The sequence below is a fragment of the Schistocerca piceifrons genome, chromosome 8 (genome assembly GCF_021461385.2).
Source record: "Schistocerca piceifrons isolate TAMUIC-IGC-003096 chromosome 8, iqSchPice1.1, whole genome shotgun sequence".
In the NCBI taxonomy this organism is placed as follows: Eukaryota; Metazoa; Arthropoda; class Insecta; order Orthoptera; family Acrididae; genus Schistocerca; species Schistocerca piceifrons.
The window spans coordinates 138,864,374-138,887,628 of NC_060145.1; the positions used below are offsets into that span (position 1 = coordinate 138,864,374).

At 39.8% G+C, this 23,255-nt stretch overlaps 1 protein-coding gene across 1 annotated transcript in view; it reads right to left on the reverse strand.

Moving 5' to 3' along the window:
* Window positions 1-23,255, reverse strand: part of LOC124711988 (probable ATP-dependent RNA helicase kurz) — a 131,781-nt gene that overhangs the window by 42,098 nt on the left and 66,428 nt on the right. Inside the window, exons 9-11 of the mRNA XM_047242273.1 lie at window positions 21,893-22,125; window positions 20,348-20,462; window positions 15,386-15,740 (exon numbers count right to left, since the gene is read on the reverse strand). Coding sequence (XP_047098229.1) covers window positions 15,386-15,740; window positions 20,348-20,462; window positions 21,893-22,125 — 703 coding nt within the window. The remainder of the gene's footprint in view (window positions 1-15,385; window positions 15,741-20,347; window positions 20,463-21,892; window positions 22,126-23,255) is intronic.

Here is a 23,255-nt window from a genome sequence, read left to right on the forward strand (position 1 = left end):
TGCGACCACAGATGAAACTTCAATGCACTACTATACACCAGAGACAAAACAACAGCCAAAGCAGTGTAAACATCTGATTCTCCATCACCAAAGAAAGCAAAGAAAATTCCTTCAGCGGGAAAGGTCATGGCATCAGTGTTCTGGGATGCGAAGGGGATTCTGTTTGTGGATTATCTCTCCACTGGGCAAACAATTACTGAAGAATACTATGCTAACCTCCTGGACAAATTGCATCAAAATAAGCTTGCAATTAACATGCAAAAAATTGCACATCTGGTAAAAAAATAGACTTTTCATATCATTGCCCAAATATAAGTAGATTAGTTTGTCTTTCGTTTTTCACCTGATAGATCAGAATTTTCAAATAATTGAATATCATAATGGATAAATATAATTAAATTCAAACTCACAAAATTCTGATTGGGAAAAGAATGATATAAAGAAAAAGTGAAAGAAATGAAGAAGTTCATACGCTGTTTAAAATGATGTGGCAAAGGATGTGTAATAAAAAGTTACATGTAAGCCAACTAACTGAATAAAAATTATTATCAGAGTAATTTCGATAATGATTTAAAAATAAAAAAGAAACCTTGTGCACCTGATGAGATTCAAACCCATAACCTCCCGCACGTGAAACCGTTACCCTATTCGTAACACCACACAACCACACTACGTAACAGAACTTTTTTAACACTTTTGACACTCAAAATTATGATTTTTTTTCTTTTTTCAATTACTCACAAACAAGGGCCAACCAGTGTGAATGACTGCAGTGGGTGATACATGGAATCCTTTCTACATCACCATAGTGACAGTTTCAAAAAGCCAAATGCACCACTAGGGACCTCTCCTTGTTAGTTATCTTTCTGCCATTATGTACATTTCCTTTCTATATTCTCATTTCACTTCTCCAAGTTTCTCTTGCTCCCAATTTATATTTAATTTCAGCCTATATGTATCTGTTCCTTTTTTTTTTTTTTTTTTTAAGAAATCTATGTGTGACATACTAGGATCACATAACAGAAAGTTCCTCTTTCTGTGTTGTTTCCTACTTTCCAGTACAACTTAACCCCCCCCACCCCCCCCCCCCCCCATGTTGTCGTTTCCCAATTTCTTATTTTTTATACCTTGAAAGCCTTCAAAATTTAGTATTTTATTATTAAAAAGACATTTTTCCGTCATTTTTGATTCTTTGATGTTGTTTCTTTCCAGTCCTTTTCTTAATTCTGTAATCCATGCTATCGTAGATTTCTTTTTCCTGAAATACACAAATGTTCATTTCGTTAGTCTATTTTTCATTTAGTAGACATGTCCATAGAAAATTAATCTCTACTTTTTGTTGATCTTCTCATTTTCCAACCATCTGCAGTTTCTATTGCACACATTATTTTTCTGATAATCCGTCTTTCAAGTCCATCTAGTCTATCCAACTTATAGATCATTGCCAAGGAGTCACACGCATGTAAACATTTTAGTTGTACCACAGTGGTATACCAGTAATGTTTTAATTCTGCAGTTCTTGTTGTAGATTTTTTTCTGCTACACCAAATACTCTCTCTGTTTTATTATGTTTTACATCTATTGCAAATTTTTCTAGTCACTTCTGCTGTTATGTTTTCTCCAAGATATTTAAATGTATTTTGAAGTCACTCTATTTTACATATTGGTGTTTCTATGTGGGTGTGTTTTTTATATTTATCACGAATTTTGAGTCCAGTGCTATTGCTGTTTTTTTTTTTTTTTCAGCAGATTTATTTGAGTAACTGCTTCTGTCAGATTTCCTGAAAATAATCCTTACCAAAAATTTCACGATTTTTAGCTCCAAATTCCAGACTCCTATAACTGTTTTCTAAAACTCGGTTAAACTACACATGTGATAAGCTGTCCCCTTCTCTTGCCAGTTTTTATTTTAAATGCATGAGATACTTTTCCCTTAACTATTTTATTAATTAATTGATTTATTAATCAATGAAAAGTCCAGGATGGAATAATGACAATTTGATTGAAAGGACAGATCACTTCTCACCATACAGTGCAGAAGCTGAGTCACAGGCAGACAACACACACACACACACACACACACACACACACACATTTATGCAAACGCACCTCATATCTCATATGCACATGCCCACTGCCTCTGGCTGCTTGGCTGCTGAGGCCAGACTGCACAGCATGACGAGAGAAGCAGTCTGGGTGATGTGGGCACCTACAGTCTTTTTACTTCTCTCCTTTTCCACACCCCCACCCTCTCCTCAACCTCTTGACTGCACCTAGCTGATATACCCTCCCCCACCTCATCCCTGCATGTTCCCACAAGCAGCACTTTGTACCCCAACCCTACCCTGCTACCTCTGCCACACCCTGCCCCAGCCTCCTTACCCTCACCACATAAATTGCTTCTCCCTTCATGCTCTGTTGCGCACAGCCTGGCCTTGGCAACCAGAGACAGTGGTAATATGTGAATGAGTTGCTTGTATGAATATGTGTGTGTGTGTGTGTATGTGTGTGTGTGTGTGTGTGTGTGTGTGTGTGTGTGTGTGTCCCCTAATTCAGAAAAATGCCTTTTTGGTCAAAAGCTTACTATTTGTTTACCAATCTTTTCATTGTGCCTGTGCGCAGCTCAGCATCTTCGCTGTGTGGTGAGTAGCAATCTATTCTTAAGTATCATATTTTTAGAGGTTAACAAATTATGTTTTTGTTAATTTTACTTTAAAACAAAATACCCTAATGATATTTATCTATTGTTGCTCTGTCTGGTGAATCAATAATGGTATTATTAATGGTTTGCTGATTAAGATTCTGCGCTGAATTATTGATTTTATATTAAAACCTGTTCAGTGCAGCTGCTTCTCTTTGAAAAAGCGCCCTGATTTTCTTCTAGTCGTTTGTGTAAAGATTCTTCAACTCTGTTCAGGAGAATTTTTAATATTTTGAATGTAACTGGCAGAAACCATACTCCTCTGTAATTGCTGTAATTTTGTTTGTTACCTTTTTTCATCTAGTGGATGGATGACTGCTATTTTTCTTGCTTCTGGAATCTTTTCTGTTTTCCAAATGTTTTCAAAAAAACAACTGTAGATCAGTTATAATATTTGCTTCTGACCATTTCAGTAACTCTCTGTAATTGAGCGTTGCTTTGCCGATTTTGAGTGTTTTGATGGCTTCATGAATTTCTAGCTATGTTGGTGGTAAATCTTCCTCAGTATTTTTTGGTATTGCTGAAAACTAGTTTATCAGTTGAGACTAGGCAGTTTAAGAGCTTGTCGAAAAATTTTGCTGATGCTTCACAGGCTTCCTTGTTATTTAATCCCATTTTACCATTTTCAACTTCGAAATAAATACTTGCTGCCTGATACCCTTTAAGTACATGTTCAAAAGTTTGCTAAAAATTATAAGTTGAGATTTTTCAAAGTTCTTTTGATTTTCTAGATTATTTTTGGTGTTTCTCTTGTTTGTTGTCTGAATTGTTCTAAGGATTCTTCTTTTAAACATACAAATTTTCCCCATTTTTGAGCTCTTTATTCTAGTGCTTCTTCTCAGTCCTTGTGCCACCATGTCTTCTTTTATTCTTGGCTGATTCTAAGGTTTTCATGCCACTTTAGTAATTTGTACCTCAAGTTCATGCTAATCACCTTTTTTGTTTTTTTCTATTTCTTTTCTAAATTTGTCTATAAATTCTGTTGTATTGTTGGCTCTACTGGTGGAGTATCTGATTACTTTCTGTGATTCTATTTTTTTGTTTTAGATGGAACAAATTATAGTTTAACCTTAGAGAGATAATTATTTGAATTCAATTCCACATTCTGGATCACTTTCACATTCATAATTTCCTTGCTTCTCATTTTGGATATGCCTGTGGAAGTTTTGACTTCTCTTGCTACAAGGCTAGTTTGAAAAGTTCTCAGAATGGAATAGGAAAAAAGTACTTACATTACTGAAACTTGTTTTTATTTTTCAAAGTTGTCTCCTTGTAAATTTATGCACTTGGTCCAACAACGTTCCAGTGGCTTGATCCCATCTCGAAAATGAGTTTCCTCCAGGCCTGCAAAGTAGTTGTCAGCTCCAGCTATCAATTCTTCGTTTGAAGTGACTCTTCACCCACCAAGAAAAATTCTCAGTTTTGGGAAGAGATGGAAGTCTGATTGAGCCATATCAGGTAAATAAGGCGTGTGTGTGGCAACAATTCATACACTAATTTGTGTAATTTTGTCTTGCAACAAAACAAACAGGCAAAAGAGAATACAAACGTGAATAAAATGAGGTCAACAGGAAGTGCAAAATGGCTAAGCAGGAATGACTAGAGGATTTAGAAGCATATGTTGTTGTTGTTCTTGTTGTTGTTATGGTCTTCAGTCCAGAGACTGGTTTGATGCAGCTCTCCATGCTACTCCATCCTGTGAAAGCTTCTTCCTCTCCCAGTAAATACTGCAACCTACATCCTTCTGAATCTGCTTAGTGTATTCACCCCTGGTCTCCCTCTACGATTTTTACTCTCCATGCTACCCTCCAATACTAAATTGGTGATCCCTTGATGCCTCAGAACATTTCCTACCAACCAATCCCTTCTTCTAGCCAAGTTGTGCCACAAACTCCTCTTCTCCCCAATTCTATTCAATACTTCCTCATTAGTTATGTGCTCTACCCATCTAATCTTCAGCATTCTTCTGTAGCACCACATTTCAAAAGCTTCTATTCTCTTCTTGTCTAAACTATTTATCGTCCACGTTTCACTTCCATACATGGCTACACTCCATACAAATACTTTCAGAAATGACTTCCTGACACTTAAATCTATACTCGATGTTAACAAATTTCTCTTCTTCGGAAACGCTTTCCTCGCCATTGCCAGTCTACATTTTATATCCTCTCTACTTCGACCATCATCAGTATTTTGCTCCCCAAATAGCAAAACTCCTTTACTACTTTAAGTGTCTCATTCCCTAATCTAATTCCCTCAGCATCACCCGAGTTAACTCGAGTACATTCCATTATCCTCATTTTGCTTTTGTTGATGTTATCTTATATCCTCCTTTCAGGACACTGTCCATTCTGTTCAACTACTCTTCCAAGTCCTTTGCTGTCTCTGACAGAATTACAATGTCATCGGCAAACCTCAAAGTTTTTATTTCTTCTCCATGGATTTTAATACCTACTCCGAATTTTTCTTTTGTTTCCTTTATTGCTTGCTCAATATACAGATTGAATAATATTGGGGAGAGGCTACAACCCTGTCTCACTCCCTTCCCAACCACTGCTTCCCTTTCATGTCCCTCGACTCTTATAACTGCCATCTAGTTTCTGTACAAATTGTAAATAGCCTTTCGCTCCCTGTATTTTACCCCTGCCACCTTCAGAATTTGAAAGAGAGTATTCCAGTCAACATTGTCAAAAGCTTTCTCTACGTCTACAAATGCTAGAAATGTAGGTTTGCTTTTTCTTAATCTAGCTTCTAAGTCGTAGGGTCAGTATTTCCTCACGTCTTTCAATATTTCTACAGAATCCAAACTGATCTTCCCCGAGGTCGGCTTCTACCAGTTTTTCCATTTGTCTGTAAAGAATTCGCATTAGTATTTTGCAGCCGTGACTTATTAATCTGATAGTTCGGTAATTTTCACATTTGTCAACACCTGCTTTCTTTGGGATAGGAATTATTATATTCTTCTTGAAGTCTGAGGGTATTTCGCCTGTTTCATACATTTTGCTCACCAGATGGTAGAGTTTTGTCAGGACTGGCTCTCCCAAGGCCATCAGTAGATCCAATGGAATTTTGTCTACTCCGGGGGCCTTGTTTCGTCTCAGGTCTTTCAGTTCTCTGTCAAACTCTTCACGCAGTCTCATATCTCACATTTCATCTTCATCTACATCCTCTTCCATTTCCGTGATATTGTTCTCAAGTGCACTGCCCTTGTATAGACCATCTATACACTCCTTCCACCTTTCTGCTTTCCCTTCTTTGCTTAGAACTGGGTTTCCATCTGAGCTCTTGATGTTCATACAAGTGGTTCTCTTATCTCCAAAGGTCTCTTTAATTTTCCTGTAGGCAGTATCTATCTTACCCCTAGTGAGATAAGCCTCTACATTCTTACATTTGTCCTCTAGCAATGCCTGCGTAGCCATTTAGCCCTTCCTGTCGATTTCATTTTTGAGATGTTTGTATTCCTTTTTGCCTGCTTCATTTACAGCATTTTTATATTTTCTTCTTTCATCAATTAAATTCAATATTTCTTCTGTTACCCAAGGATTTCTACTAGCCCTCATCTTTTTACCTACTTGATCCTCTGCTGCCTTCACTACTTCATCCCTCAAAGCTACCCTTTCTTCTTCTACTGTATTTCTTTCCCCCATTCTCGTCAATTGTTCCCTTATGCTCTCCCTGAAAGTCTGTACAACCTCTGGTTTAGTCAGTTTATCCAGGTCCCATCGCCTTAAATTCCCACCTTTTTGCAGTTTATTCAGTTTTAATCTACAGTTCATAACCAATAGATTGTGGTCAGAGTCCACATCTGCCCCTGGAAATGTCTTACAATTTAAAACCTGGTTCCTAAATCTCTGTCTTACCATTATATAATCTATCTGAAACCTGTCAGTACCTCCAGGCCTCTTCCATGTATACAACCTTCTTTCATGATTCTTGAACCAAGTGTTAGCTACAATTAAGTTATGCTCTGTACAAAATTCTACTAGGCGGCTTCCTCCTTCATTTCTTACCCCCAATCCATATTCACTTACTAAGTTTCCTTCTCTTCCTTTTCCTACTGTTGAATTCCAGTCACCCATGACTATTAAATTTTCGTCTCCCCTCACTATCTGAACAATTTCTTTTATCTCATCATACATTTCTTCAATTTATTCGTCATCTGCAGAGCTAGTTGGCATATAAACTTGTACTACTGTAGTAGGCGTGGGCTTTGTGTCTATCTTGGCCACAATAATGCGTTCACTATGCTGTTTGTAGTAGCTTACCCTCACTCCTATTTTTTTATTTATTATTAAACCTACTCCTGCATTACCCCTATTTGATTTTGTATTTATAACCCTGTATTCACCTGACCAAAAGTCTTGTTCCTCCTGCCACCGAACTTCGCTAATTACCACTATATCTAACTTTAACCTATCCATTTCCCGTTTTAAATTTTCTAACCTACCTGCCCGATTAAGGGCTCTGACATTCCATGCTCCGATCTGTAGAATGCCAGTTTTCTTTCTCCTGATAACGGCGTCCTCTTGAGTAGTCCCTGCCCGCAGATCCGAATGAGGGACTATTTTACCTCTGGAATATTTTACCCAAGAGGACGCCTTCATCATTTAACCATACAGTAAAGCTGCATGCCTTCGGGAAAAATTACGGCTGTAGTTTCCTCTTGCTTTCAGCCGTTCGCAGTACCAGCACAGCAAGGCCGTTTTGGTTAGTGTTACAAGGCCAGATCAGTCAATCATCCAGACTGTTGCCCCTGCAACTACTGAAAAGGCTGCTGCCCATCTTCAGGAACCACACGTTTGTCTGGCCTCTCAACAGATACCCCTCCATTGTGGTTGCACCGATGGTACGGCTATCTGTATCACTGAGGCATGCAAGCCTCCCCACCAACGACAAGGTCTATGGTGGTTCATGGAGGGGGGGGGGGGTCTATAGTTCATGGGAATGGGCATATATCACTACGGAAAAAATAGATGCTGCCTACAGGAACATTAAAGAAACCCTTAGAGAATAGAGAACCACCAGTATGGAAATCAAGAGCTCAGATTGAAAATCAGCCCTAAACAAAGAAGGGAAAGCAGAAAGGTGGAAGAGTATACAGAGGATCTATAGATGTGAGATGTACCTGAGAGCAATATTATGGAAATGGAAGAGGATGCAGATGAAGATGAGGTGGGAGATATGATACTGTGTGAAGAATTTGATAGAGCACTGAAAGACCCAAGTCAAAATAAGGCCCTGGGAGTAGACAAAATTGTGTTAGAACTACTGATAGCCTTGGGAGAGCCAGCCATAACAATACTTTTCCTTCTGGTGAGCAAGATGTATGACAGCTGAAATACTATCAGATTTCAACAAGAATATAATAATTCCAATTTTTAAAAAAATCACAGGTACTGACAGGTGTGAAAACTACTGAACTATCAGTTTAATAAGTCATAGCTCCAAAATGCTAACACAAATTCTTTACAGAAGAATGGGTGAACTTGTAGAAGACGACATCGGGGAAGATCAGTTTGAATTCTGGAGAAATTAAGGAACACTCAAGTAATACTGACCCTACGACTTCTCATATAACACACATTCAGGAAAGGCAAAGCTATGTATATAGCATTTGTAGACTTCCATCAATAAAAACAAAATGAGGATCATGGAATGTGGTCACATTTAATCAGGTGATGCTGAAGGAATTACATTAGGAAATGTGACTTAAAGAAGTAGATGAGTTTTGCTATTTGGGCAGCAAAGTAAATGATGATAGTCGAAGTAGAAAGGATATAAAATGTAGACTGGCAATGGCAAGAAACACGTTTCTGAAGAAGACAGATTTGTTAACACTGATTATAGATTTAAGTGTCAGGAAACTTTTTCTGAAAGTATTTGTATGGAGCATAGCCATGTATAGGTGTGAAATATGGATGACAAACAGTTTAGACAGGAAGAGAATAGAAGCTTTTGAAATGTGATGCTACAGAAGTATGCTGAAGATTAGATGGGTAGGTCATGTAGCTAATGAGGTTCTGAATAGAATTGGGGAGAAGAGAAATTTGGGATATAATCTGATTAAAAGGGATTGGTTGGCAGGGACATATTCTGAGGCATCACGGGATCACCAGTTTAGTACTGGAGGGAAGAGTGGGTTCGTGAGGTTGTGTGTGTGTGTGTGTGTGTGTGTGTGTGTGTGTGTGTGTGTGTGTGTGTGTGGAGGGGGGGGGGGGGGGGGGGGGGGGGGAGGAGATAAAAATCATAGGAGACCAAGAGATGAATACAGTAAGCAGATATAGAAAGATGTAAGTTGCGATAGTTACTCAGAGATAAAGAGGCTTGCAAGGGATAGAGTATCATCAAACCAGTCTTTGTACTGAAGGCCACAACAACAACAAATCAGCTGTGATGACACTGAAATCTACTGGTGTTCTGTGTTACCAAGGTTGCCCTTCTGTTCGAAAACTTATCTCTCTCAAAAAATTAATGAAGAGTGGTTTTCTTCCAATTGTGCACTGGAGTAACATTTTGTATGTATTATATCCGACACTCTGCAAACCTTTCTTTTCTTTCTTTCTTTTTAAGTCAATGAACTTCAGCTACAAATTTCACAGAATGTATATATTTCCTTCTTGATCTCTTCCTACTATAATGACTCTTGCACAAAGCAAATCATTTTATATGATCAGTTCTGTTTTCTAAATCAATAAACACTTTTTTGTCATGTTTTAATCTTTGGTCAAGATGAAGAGAAGAAGGCTTACAGGCTTCATTTTCTAATGTTTTTCCATCGTGAGACTTCTCACTACTTTATTAAATGTCTTATGCGTTTTATGGTAAATGTAGACATTTGTGTACTTTGGTTGCCCTCGCGGCATATAAACACATCCTGAATATCGTAGATGTTTCACAAAATGCTTAGCCATAAACCCTTACTGAAACACCATCCACATTTCCACTGTAAAAATATGCACTGTTACTATTCACTCTGTGTTTGCTTCACCATGTGCAAGGCCACATAAAAAAGCATTTTGCAGATCATAGTTTCTTAGTTTATAAAACTCCGTAAAAAGATTATCTTTACCACTTTCATTTGTAACATTTGCAACAGCTGAGATAAGCTTTCAGTTTTCACAGCACAATCACAACTGTAATCCTGCTTCATTGATGGAACAGTTCTGTCTGTTTTTTCACTCGTGTAGTGTAGTCCCAAATTTCTTCATACTTTTGCCTTTCTTTACTTCTAGTCATCTTCATTTCTAGCATGTTTTCTACATTTCTCACAACTACTAGATACAGACTCTTCTTCACTATCAGCCATGGTACCAACACTATAACATGTAACTGCAAGTGTATGTCCTACTGTCTACCACTAACTGACTTAATGTTACTACTTGGCTTAACTTCCTCATGCACTGCAAGACTGTGATCCAAAGATGCCCAAAATACTTCTTTTGTAAAATGGGAGAATAAACGTGGATAATAATTAATCGTATTATGTTCAAGAGCTCATTTTTTAACATTTTGTAGATTAGTTCCTTGTCACATTATAGCACATAAATGAATTGTGGAAAATATAGCTTTTATGCCACAATTTAACTAATGAAGGGACATGGTGACAAAACATATCCTGAGGCTTTGAGTAAAAGCCTCTTTGGTAATGGAGAGGAATGAGGTAGATACAAATTGTAGAGGAAGACCAAGGTTTGAATACAGAAAGTAGGGTCAAATGGATTTAGGGGCAGGGTTAAACAAAATGAAGAGGAATGTAAAAGATAGACAAGAGAGGATAGGTGCATTATCCTGTATTTGGACTGATGACTACAACACGATTCTAGAAACAATGGAGTCTAGTATAGTTTAGTTATTTCCTCATCCTAAGGATCACGATCGCAATCTTTTGCGAGTGTGAAACAAATCACTGAAAATTTTGGAAACTTGCTGACCATTTACATGACCACCTTAAGTGTCAGATATGCTGCTTAATACTTATCAGTGTTCAATCTTTCTCTCTCTCTCTCTCTCTCTCTCTCTCTCTCTCTCTCTCTCTCTCTCTCTCACACACACACACACACACACACACACACACACTTATATCATTACGTTCAGTAACTGGCACAGGTATGACAATGCTGCTAAATAACACTGTTGGCACAATGTACTGTATGGGCCAACAGTGACTCAACAACAAAGCCAGGGAACAGAACCCCGCAGGAGAAAATGAAAACTTGCCATCTGAGTCAATCTATCGGAAAGCAGACAGTCTGAAACTGTGTAGAGACATACACGAAAAAGATTACAACACTCGGCAGGTGCCGGCAACTGCACAGAAAAGCACACGGCATGAGATGCAAGGCAAGGTCCATGGTAGTTCAACTCTGTGTTAGAGCTGTCCTGACTGGCTTACTGTCACCAACAGCTAAACACTTCAGGCACTGGGTCTGCCCATAAAAAGTGTCATATGACCCCTCCACACAGTCCCTCCCTCAGCAGTCATCTGCACTAATCCACTGTACTACCTCATCTGCCACCATCAAATTGCAAATTGTTTGCAGGTGGAAATACTAAATGCCCCCCCCCCCCCCAAAAAAAAAAAAAAAGAGCAACGTAGTGCCGAAAATGCCCTATATCCTGTGCAGAAACAGAGAGAAAACTGGAGATCCAGGCTACTGGAGGAGGCAATGCTAACACCTCTGGCTCCACCAGAGGGGAGGAAGCGGGTGGGGGCTAAGACAACAGATGGTCCACTGGCAGCATCAGAGGCAAGCCCACATCCACTGGTCAGGGGAGAAAGGAGGAGGAGGAGGAGGAGGAGGAGGAGGAGGAGGAGGAGGAGGAGGTGGTGGTGGTGGTGGTGGTGGTGGAGGAGGAGGAGGGTGGGTCAAAATCCATGGGCTCCATATGATAGGATCAGGAGTGGAGCCTCACTGAGACCCAAGGCCAAGGGCTAATGGTTGCCAAGTCACCACTGCAAGTGGAAGCCCGCCCCTGGAATAACATTGCAAGCAACTCTGCTTCCCAGCTGACTGGTAGACTGTGGCAGTGTAAAACACAACAGGATGCAGATGCAAATGATTTGCATCATGGGTCAACTGCTCCCAACTGACATCATGGGTCAACTGCTCCCAACTGACATCCCCCAGCTAAAAACTGCTGACCTTCGGAACTTATCACGAGACCTGGTCGCCAGCCCTGCTGCCAATTGAAACACAAGGCTATAAATGCAGACCCTGGGAGGAAAAGGCGGCAGGCCACATGCAACAAATCCAAGCAACCCTGACGGGTGGTTTCCATACAAATGATTTGCTGGACTGCACCTGTTCACTGGCATTGCCAGGTACATAGCCAGTAAACATGACAACGTGCTGCCGTGTAAAGAGGCAGATACTGACTTCTTCATCTGGGTCTGAAATATATGCACAAAAGGTTCCACCTCTAAGCCAGAAGCCAGGTGAAATGAGGAATTAGTCAGATGCTGGATACCACTGCAAATGCAAAAGTCTTCAAATTTCTGTGACACTAATTGCTCACTGTTATCGAACACAAGAGTCCTGAGTGATCCCTCAATAGCAAAAATGACTGACAAAGCACATACCGTGGCGGTCAGTGACATGGAGGAGAGCTTGGCTATGTACGGGAAATTTGACAAGGCATCAAACACTGACAACCATATGCTGCCCAAAATCGGACCCTAAGAATCGACATGCACTCTATCCCAAGCGTGCTCTGGGACCAACCAAGAGGAAAACTAGTGTGATGGTGTACCTGGTTTGGTGCACCGCGTTCTCTCTCTCTCTCTCTCTCTCTCTCTCTCTCTCTCTCACACACACACACACACACACACACACACACACACACACACACACACACACACACACACACACACTCTACTGTTATTTTTCCCTACTGGCAACATAATAACCAACAACTGAGGAGCATATTTCAAACATAAATTTTCAGGGAATCATTTTTTAGATACCATACCAAAATACTAATTAAGTAAAATAAATAATTTAACATTTACTCTGCTTTTGCAGTCATGATTCTGAGTGAGCGTTCGACTTTCCTAAAATTTTCATTGTTTATATCACAGTAGAGGGACGAAGTTCCCAAGTTTCTTCTGAGTTGACAAATGAAAAGATGGGAGTCCAAGTTTTGTTATTACACACATTTTTTTCTGTTTCTTTTTTATCTTTAATGTTAATTACAAATAAATAATTTAACTGGATTGATAAAACATCTGCTCACCAAGCAACAGCAGAACACACACATAAAAGGCAAGCTCTCGGAGCCATTGGTTCTTCCTTCAGGTAGACTGTTTGAAGAGGGGTGATGGAGAAGGACTGAAGAGGTCTAGGAAAAGGTATGGATTTCAGGAAAGCCACTCAGAACCTTGCATCATGGGAGACATACTGGACATCCTGTCTGGTAAGTCTTCCCTGACCCGCAGTTTTGAGAGGCTTTCTTGAAATTTACACTTTTCCTAGACCTCTCCAGTCCGTTTCCTTCATCATTCTTCCTTCACCTTCAACCCTTCTACCTGGCTCAAAAAGCTTGCACAATTATAACCTCCGTTTATGTGTGTGTTCTGTGGCCGCTTGGTGAGTAGATGTTTTTATCCAGCCAATTAAATTATTTTGTCAAAAACAGATTGTTTTCATAGTTATAATTAAAAAGACAGCTACTTTGCTACTCATTTTGGATAGAAATAATATAATGTACTATAATACAACACTTTAGTGTCGTATTTTTCCATAATGCTTGATAAGCAAAAGAGTAAAATAGTAACAAACACTACTGATACACAAACAACACAAAATACTGGCTACAACAATACTACATTGGTAATCTATTGATCACTTTCAACAATGTCCTTACAAAACTCTTCTGGTATGTTAAAATGTCTCATTTACTACATCCTTTTTCTTTTCCTTGCAGACATGTTTTTCTTTAGCAAGGTGGCTGCTTTCCTCAATTTCTGGCTGCATTTTCTGGATTTCCACACCTCATCCTCTACAGAGCTTCCATTGTAAGTGTCCGACACTGACAACATACCTTCTTCTTAGACTTTTCATAAGCCATCATTCACTGAGCAATTATTTTAAGTGACACCTTAGATTTAGTGTTTTTAATGCACTGGGCTTGAGATCATTTGCTTCCCGATCTTCATTTAGTATTCTGACAATGCCATGTTGTTCCAGTACTGTATATCCAGCTGGTTTAACACAAACTTCCTTTTTTGGCAGTCTTTTTTCACTCTATCAAACAGTGTGTCACAAACGATCTAACTGCGACCATTAACAGGTAAATAATGTACCCTTATTAAATTTCCTGGTCTCTTCCATAAAGGTCATTAGTGTGCACATCATTACTGTAATTTTATTCTGACTGCAGTCAGAAAGCAAATTAATTTCATTTGGAACATTTTCTGGCTAGAACACCTCAAGGTTTCTGAGAAAAGCCCAAACAGCAAAGGCTACTTGGTTGCATCTGTTCAATCCTTCTGTATCAAGTCAAAAAAACAATCCTTTCCTCTGCCTCCGCTCATGAATGAAACATAATGCACAAATTATATAGCCAAACCCGTCTTGAATAGTATAATTTACCTAAACAGAACTTCTGTTATATATCAAATCAAACCTTAACCATATTCGGATTTTCCTCCTTCCTCGTGGCATAGGACTTGTTTGCAGGTGGTGTGTGTGCAACATGTGATGATTCTTTTTCCCCAGATATTGTACCCTAAATCCAATAGACCAATCTTGCATGCTGAGCATGTATCTGTATGGGGAGTTTTAAATGAAAAATTAAAGCAATGATAGAAAATGTGTTTGTACATCGATTAAGAGCAAGTAAAAAGGCCTGAGAATTACTTTTTTCTTTTAATGAAAGGTTTCCACATTTTGATTGTATTCCACTTGGATGCTAAATTTCATCTTTTTCTTGAAAAGTGACACACTCTACACCTACATGTTTTAATATCATTCTCTATAGCTTGTGTAACTTCCTTATCTTTAGTTGTGATGTAGTCATCCCATAAGTTTTCAGCCAGTAACTACCCTGCTACACTCAATTTATTGGCCAAATTTGAGAATCTGTCTTTGAAGAAGCCTGATGGTACTTGAAATTTTGTGGCACATACAGGCAGTCTGCGGCCATCTTTTTTCCTCAAGTTGTACTTTATTGAAACGGTATTCTTCCTTTTTGTTTTATTCTTCATGATGTGATTACCTCATATTTTATAAATAATTTATCCTGAACAGCTTTGTTTACACTATTTACATGATGATGAGAAGTTGTGAGATCATCATAAATGAGATCAGCTGCTCTGTGTTCTTTTTTTCCTAGGCTTTTGGATTCACTGGTATGTTTGGTTCTATCGCTGGTTTTGGCAGCTAGTGCTTGTCTTCAGTTCACATTTTCTTTTTTCTTTATTTTTCAGAAAACACCCTGAATGATTTTTGCTAAAACTGGTGTTTTCAACTCCTCTAACAGCAGCAAATATTGGATTTTGACCCAACCGCTTCAACAGGTCGTGCACGGCAACAACTTGATTTGCAGCTACAAGAATCTGAATTTTGAAAAACTGAGCAATTTAACTGACTTCGGCAAAAAGCTCCTCAATTCTTCTTTATGTCATCTCTGATAAACAGGCAGAAAGATAAGCAATATTTGTACTACAAACAATATGTCACTTACCCAGCATTAGGGAGTTCCCAGAGCCAGCCCACGCTCTACGTGTTTGTAAAATTTTGGAGCCTGCTGAATGTTCATCTGTTAATAAAAGCTCCTGAACAGATAGGGCAGCCACCATACAGACTGCATATGGTAACAGATCATGCTGGTGACCAAGAGCTAACATTTTGCCAAAACGTGGAGCTAATGGCAGCACAGCCACAGCACGACCAAGTTCTGTTACTTTTGATGACCATTCACTATCTTCTTTGTCAGTTTTTGCATCCACTGTTTCAAGTATCCCCAGCAGCTTTAGGCGTCTCTCTGCTGCTCGCAGTTGCAATCCATCTGGTGCTGAAGGGAACGGAAAATTCACAACCTGTGGAGATAGGATTGTAATGTTCTTTCATGCTCTACTTTCTGTAAACATATATGTTTAGCCTCTCCAGTACCCGATAATACTTGACTGAATGGAAAGGTTGTAATGTCCCCACAGAAAATACCCTCTACCATGCACCAATTAATCATTGTCAATCAAACCATCCACATTTATTCGCTTTGGAAAAGTATCTGATCTGATTTTCTCGTAACATATGCGGCGACAGCTCGACGACGCCAAAGTATTTTCTAGTGCGTTTATTCTTTGAAATAACAGAGATGCATATATGCATTCTCCATGGTTGTTAGAGTGGTAACTAGGACAGCTTCTGGAGTATCTGTTGAGGGATTGACGTGTTTCTGAGCGATACATATTCTGCTTTTCTTCTCGCTAAAACGAGCCAATTAACATTTGTGCCGCTAGCGGTCTGTTTGAAGAGAAAGAGACTGTAAACGGAAAATAATTAAGACGTGGAATCACCGGAGATCTGGACATGTATTGGAGATGGATGTAATACACGATTTCCTTCATAAAAAAGGTTTGTGGCTTTTTTGTTCTGGAGTGAATGAGTTTTTTCTGAATCATTTGATGATCACATTGGCCCTGTAATTAGTGGGGAAGTTTCAGCTGTGTCGAAGAGAGCCTGCAATCACTGAGTCTGTGTTAAATCGTCCAAAAAGGCTTCGTACACATCTGGAATTCGCAATCTTTCATAAAAGGAACAAATTGTCCACACGATTGATTCTTCCGACTGAATGCAGTGTTTAACAGTAATAATAAATGTAAAAATCGCTTACAGCAGGCCAGCCGCTGATTACCAAGACGAAGGACTCCACCAAAGATTCTATTTGGCTGATTTCACGTAACGAAATATTATATTAAAAACTGTACATAGATAAAGGAGAGAAAGAGAGAGAGCAAATGAAAATAGAGATAATACTAATAATCCTCCATTAGTCTAACTTTTCGCCTGTCTTATCACGGATCAGCCAAGAAATGGGAGGCCCTTACTTTACTGTATTGATTTATGTGTGAAGGTGAAAGGATCTTAAAGGCAACAGATACACGTCTATACAGACAAGACATTACACAAAGTTAGCAGCTAGCTGCATTCATCATCTATTCTTAGATGAAGAGACGGCAACTTATTATCCTTAACATTTTAAAAAATGTTAAAAGGTGACTGTTTCTATCAGTCAATGATTGGCAGAGCATTAGTGATTTAAAAAGGTCAGAAATTGATAGGAGAAGATGATGATAGCATGGATTACTTACTTACTAGAAAAGTCAATAGATAGTGGTGGAGCTTTGATAGGAGGCGTATTAAATGTTTGGTACCTTTGTCACTGGCCACAGTCATTCAGTTCATAGCAATTAAAACTAAGGTTACAAATATCAATCATGAAGATGGAATATATAAAAACAAAGATGATGTAACTTACCAAACAAGAAAGCGCTGGTTGATAGACACAATAAAAAACACACAAACACACACACAAATTTCAAGCTTTCACAACCCAAGATTGCTTCATCAGGAAAAAGGGAAGGAGAGGGAAAGACGAAAGGATGTGGGTTTTAAGGGAGAGGGTAAGGAGTCATTTCAATCCCGGGAGCGGAAAGACTTACCTTAGGGGGAAAAAAGGACAGGTATACACTCGCACACACTCGCACACACACACACACACACACACACACACACACACACACACACACACACACACATATCCATCCATCCACCCGCACATATACAGACACAGGCAGACGTGTTTCCCTCATATATATGACATACATATAAGACACCAACCACTTTCTCGAACGCCTAGAATCCTTACCCAATCTGTTACCCCCGGAAACCATCCTTGTAACCACTGATGCCACTTCCTTATACACAAATATCTCGCACGTCCAGGGCCTTGCTGCGATGGAGCACTTCCTTTCACGCCGATCACCTGTCACCCTACCTAAAACCTCTTTCCTCATTACCTTAGCCAGCTTCATCCTGACCCACAACTTCTTCACTTTTGAAGGCCAGACATACCAACAATTAAAGGGAACAGCCATGGGTACCAGGATGGCCACCTCGTGCGCCAACCTATTTATGGGTCACTTAGAGGAAGTCTTCTTGGTTACCCAGGCCTGCCAACCCAAAGTTTGGTACAGATTTATTGATGACATCTTCATGATCTGGATTGACAGTGAAGAAGAACTCCAGAATTTCCTCTCCAACCTCAACTCCTTTGGTTCCATCAGATTCACCTGGTCCTACTCCAAATCCCATGCCACTTTCCTCGATGTTGACCTCCATCTGTCCAATGGCCAGCTTCACACATCCGTCCACATCAAACTCACCAACAAGCAACAGTACCTCCATCATGAGAGCTGACACCCATTCCATATCAAACGGTCCCTTCCCTACAGCCTAGGTCTTCGTGGCAAACGAATCTGCTCCAGTCCTGAATCCCTGAACCGTTACACCAACAACCTGACAACAGCTTTCGCATCCCGCAACTACCCTTCCGACCTGGTACAGAAGCAAATAACCAGAGCCACTTCCTCATCCCCTCAAACCCAGAACCTCCCACAGAAGAACCCCAAAAGTGCCCCACTTATGACAGGATACTTTCCGGGACTGGATCAGATTCTGAATGTGGCTCTCCAGCAGGGATACGACTTCCTCAAATCCTGCCCTGAAATGAGATCCATCCTTCATGAAATCCTCGCCACTCCACCAAGTGTGTCTTTCAGCTGTCCACCCAACCTCTGAACCTCTTGGTTAATCACTATGAAATCCGCAAACCACCTTCCCTACCCTCTGGCTCCTACCCTTGTAACCGCCCCCGGTGTAAAACCTATCCCATGCACCCTCCCACCGCCACATACTCCAGTCCTGTAACCCGGAAGGTGTACACGATCAAAGGCAGAGCCACGTGTGAAAGCACCCACGTGATTTACCAACTGACCTGCCTACACTGTGGAGCTTTCATGTTGGAATGACCAGCAACAAACTGTCCATTCACGTGAATGGACACAGGCTGACAGTGTTTGTTGGTAATGAGGATCACCCTGTGTCTAAACATGCCTTGGTGCACGGCCAGCACATCTTGGCACAGTGTTACACCATCCGGGTTATCTGGATACTTCCCACTAACACCAACCTGTCAGAACTCCGGAGATGGGAACTTGCCCTTCAGTAGATCCTCTCTTCCCGTTACCCACCAGGCCTCAACCTCTGTTAATTTCAAGTTGCTGCCGCTCATACCTCACCTGTCATTCAACATCATCTTTGCCTCTGTACTTCCGCCTCGACTGACATCTCTGGCCAAACTCTTTGCCTTTACATATGTCTGCTTGTGTCTGTATATGTGCGGATGGATATGTGTGTGTGTGTGTGTATACCTGTCCTTTTTTCCCCCTAAGGTAAGTCTTTCCGCTCCCGGGATTGGAATGACTCCTTACCCTCTCCCTTAAAACCCACATCCTTTCGTCTTTCCCTCTCCTTCCCTCTTTCCTGATGAAGCAACCGTGGGTTGCGAAAGCTGAAATTTTGTGTGTATGTTTGTGTTTGTTTGTGTGTCTATCGACCGGCCAGCGCTTTTGTTTGGCGAGTCACATCATCTTTGCTTTTATATTCAAAAGATCTTAATAGATGTTGATTTGGTCAAGTGGAGCACACAGTTACTGAGAGGGCAGGTAGCAATAAGGTTGAATATTATCTAGTAACAGGTCGAATATTATCTAGTAACAGGTTGAATATTACCTAGTAACATACACCAGACATGTTTAACAGATTGTTGTTCTTATTTGCAGAAAAGAAATGGCACAAAAAAATTTAGCAGAAGAAATCTAACAGACGTTTGTCCTGGAAAGAGCAAGCAACCACCAATATTTGACAAACACTTCAGTCATCATCCATAATCACCATCTAGCATCTATCAGACAATAGTTTCTGTTGTTAATTAATAAAACAAAATTATCAATCAATAATTTCTTAGTGGTCAACAGCCTTGCTGTGTTGGAAACCACCAACTTTAAGCAACACATAGGGTAAATTCACAATTGTGAATAATGACTACCATCGGCTGTAGAATGGAATGACAACATTGAAAATTTGTGTTGGACCAGGACTCGAACCCGGATTTTCCGCTTATTGTGAGTGATCGCCTTACTATTTGGCTTTCTGTGCAAGGCTCATGACCAGACCCAAACTTCCATATGTCGTCAACCATACGTCTACGATCTGTACTTGCACATCCATTATGTGCATTCCTGTACAGATCAGATGTTGTGCTTGAAAGTCGCATGCCCAGTATCGGCAGACAAATATGATATAGCAGTGTGCAATATCACAAATATCACACACAATTTTAAGCAATGCCGGGCCTTGTTAGTACTTGGATGGATGACTGCCTAGGTATGCTGGGTACTGATGGCTCAGGAACATACAAATTGTTGAAGTGGTATCCAACTGAAAGACTTGCACAAGGCCACTGTACCATAAGGAATGTTTACTGTCTCTGAGTGGATGGTAGCTACATTCCAAATTATTGGATCAGAGCATATGCAATATGCAGGAGAGGTCTGTTTGGATATTTCAGTAACTCTCTTACCTTGTCAATACCCATAGCTTTCATCTGCAATACAAGGTCGTCTACAGGTTTGCGTTGAATTTCTGGCACAGAAAAATTCTCAAACTGGTCATTGAAAACTGCTGAAGAATACAGCCTGAAATATTTCAAGAACGAAACACAACAGTGTTAGTGAAACTTTAAGGTGCACATAACAAACACTTATTAAAATATGACGAGTAAGATGACCATTACTGCCAAAGCCTAATATGAATTCAGAAATATTAATTACATTGGCATAAAATACAACAGCACTGGTAGGTCTTAACATGTGCTATGAACTGTAATTTGAAAGCTCAGTCAAGAGTTCTGACCTTGTTGTACAGTAAAGTGTTCTAATATGGTACTGAAAACTATAAACTCGAGTTTGTGGCTCAAATAAAGGACACTTGGACATTTGCATATTTGAGAAAATACCAAACAATCAGTTCTTATAATGAAACACTGTGAATACTCAGCAAGTGATGACACTGTATGTGGGGGGGGGATTTAAAAAAGCAGATATTACAAATTTCTAGAGAGGAAGAATTATGTATAAGAATTGAAACAAGACTGGATTTAAAAAAGTGCATGACCACTAGATAACACAATAGTTTCCTTTTTAGTCATTATCTATTGATCACATAGCTAAACCAGATATTCTCTATAAAACTAATGGTAGCCTTGCACTGTGCTGAAGAAGGCAGTCTGGCATCAAATAAAGAAGCAGGTTACAGAAGAAATACATAATCTTAGCAGGATAGATATTTGCTTTAGTAACAATGAAATAGTAGAACCAGCTCAATGTTATGCCACTTTTTCCAAACAATAAAACTAGGAGGTTTCTGACAGAACTGAGCACAAAAATTTTGCAACACAGTGAGATCAAATTATCTGCCTGGCATTTAGCATAACAAAAAAGCATTAAGTCACAACCAAAGTACTGTTCTATTTAACAGCACTCTTGGGCAGTAGAAGCTGTTATAGATGAGAGTTGACCTTGGAAACGTCAGATTGATGGAAATATTGCAAAAAGCTGCATAGCCAAGCCTGAAGAATGGTGCTCTGGATCAGTCTAGGTGAAAACAGAAAGTCAATGCTTTCAGAACCAAGAGTATTGTTCTGCAAAAACTGGAGAGGGCAGAGGAGTTGCAAAAGCATCAGCGAGTTATGGGACATAGTCAATTAGAAAGAGTACAGGGCCCTCTAATTCCTAAATTTGCATCACTCCTCTGAATGTTCTACATATGTCCAAAGTTAATTATTTTTAATGATTTTACCCATTCTTTTCCCTTAAAAATTCTTAGCAAACAATTATAATAGCTTTTAAATTAATCAAATTACCTGCGCTTTTAGTCACATCAATTGATTAAATATTAAATATCCTTGAGCTTTTGAACAGGTGCTCCTCTGACATTGTCAAGCAGTAACTGACAACGGACATCAAACACTTGTCCGAAACCTCATGGGTATTCAACCATCTGACACTGTTTGAAACTCAATAGCTTTTTATTTTTAAGAATAATGTACATTCTGCAATTAACGTACCGGTAACAATGTCCTGGTCCCATACGACCTGCACGACCAGCCCTCTGATTGGCAGCAGCTTTGCTGGCCCAGACAACAGCAAATGCAGAAACACCTGTCACTTTATCATACAGACGAGTTTTGGTACGACCACTGTCTACCACATACTTGATGTTTGGTATTGTCAAAGACGTTTCTGCCACATTGGTTGCCACAACACACAGACGGCATCCCTCTGGAGGAGTTTCAAATACCTAACAATAATATAACAGTTTAAAGAGAGAGGAAAAAAACACCAATGTAAAGGTAGACAGAAAGGTGTGACTCACTAACTCACTATTAATAATTAAATGTGTGACTGCAGGTAGCAGTGCTTAAAACATTGGATTTTTCTATAGAAAGAGAAAATAAGATATCACTCGTACATCATAACATAGCTCAACAGAAAGCTTTTTCAGAGACCGGAGAAAAGGAAAACACACATAGAGGAACGGCTCTACCATATTCTTTGCACATACTCACTTCCTCCTGTTCTTATTATACGTTTCTCTTGATCTGATTATCGTATGTGAGCAACCTGTCCTCTCTTATCTGATTAATGAATCCTCTTTTCTTTCTTCAAAAGATGGATCAGCAGCCCCAAGGAATAATCAGTTTTCTTTTGCATATTTCTTCCTGCCTTGCCACACTTTTATCATTCCTTCTTGTGAATAAAATCTTTTTATGTCTCACCACCACCCCCACGAACCATGGACCTTGCCGTTGGTGGGGAGGCTTGCGTGCCTCAGCGATACAGATAGCTGTACCGTAGGTGCAACCACAACGGAGGGGTATCTGTTGAGAGGCCAGACAAACGTGTGGTTCCTGAAGAGGGGCAGCAGCCTTTTCAGTAGTTGCAAGGGCAACAGTCTGGATGATTGACTGATCTGGCCTTGTAACAATAACCAAAACGGCCTTTCTGTGCTGGTACTGCGAACGGCTGAAAGCAAGGGGAAACTACAGCCATAATTTTTCCCAAGGGCATGCAGCTTTACTGTATGATTAAATGATGATGGCGTCCTCTTGGGTAAAATATTCCGGAGGTAAAATAGTCCCCCATTCGGATCTCCGGGCGGGGACTACTCAGGAGGACGTCGTTATCAGGAGAAAGAAAACTGGCGTTCTACGGATCGGAGCGTGGAATGTCAGATCCCTTAATCGGGCAGGTAGGTTAGAAAATTTAAAAAGGGAAATGGATAGGTTGAAGTTAGATATAGTGGGAATTAGTGAAGTTCAGTGGCAGGAGGAACAAGACTTCTGGTCAGGTGACTACAGGGTTATAAACACAAAATCAAATAGGGGTAATGCAGGAGTAGGTTTAATAATGAATAGGAAAATAGGAATG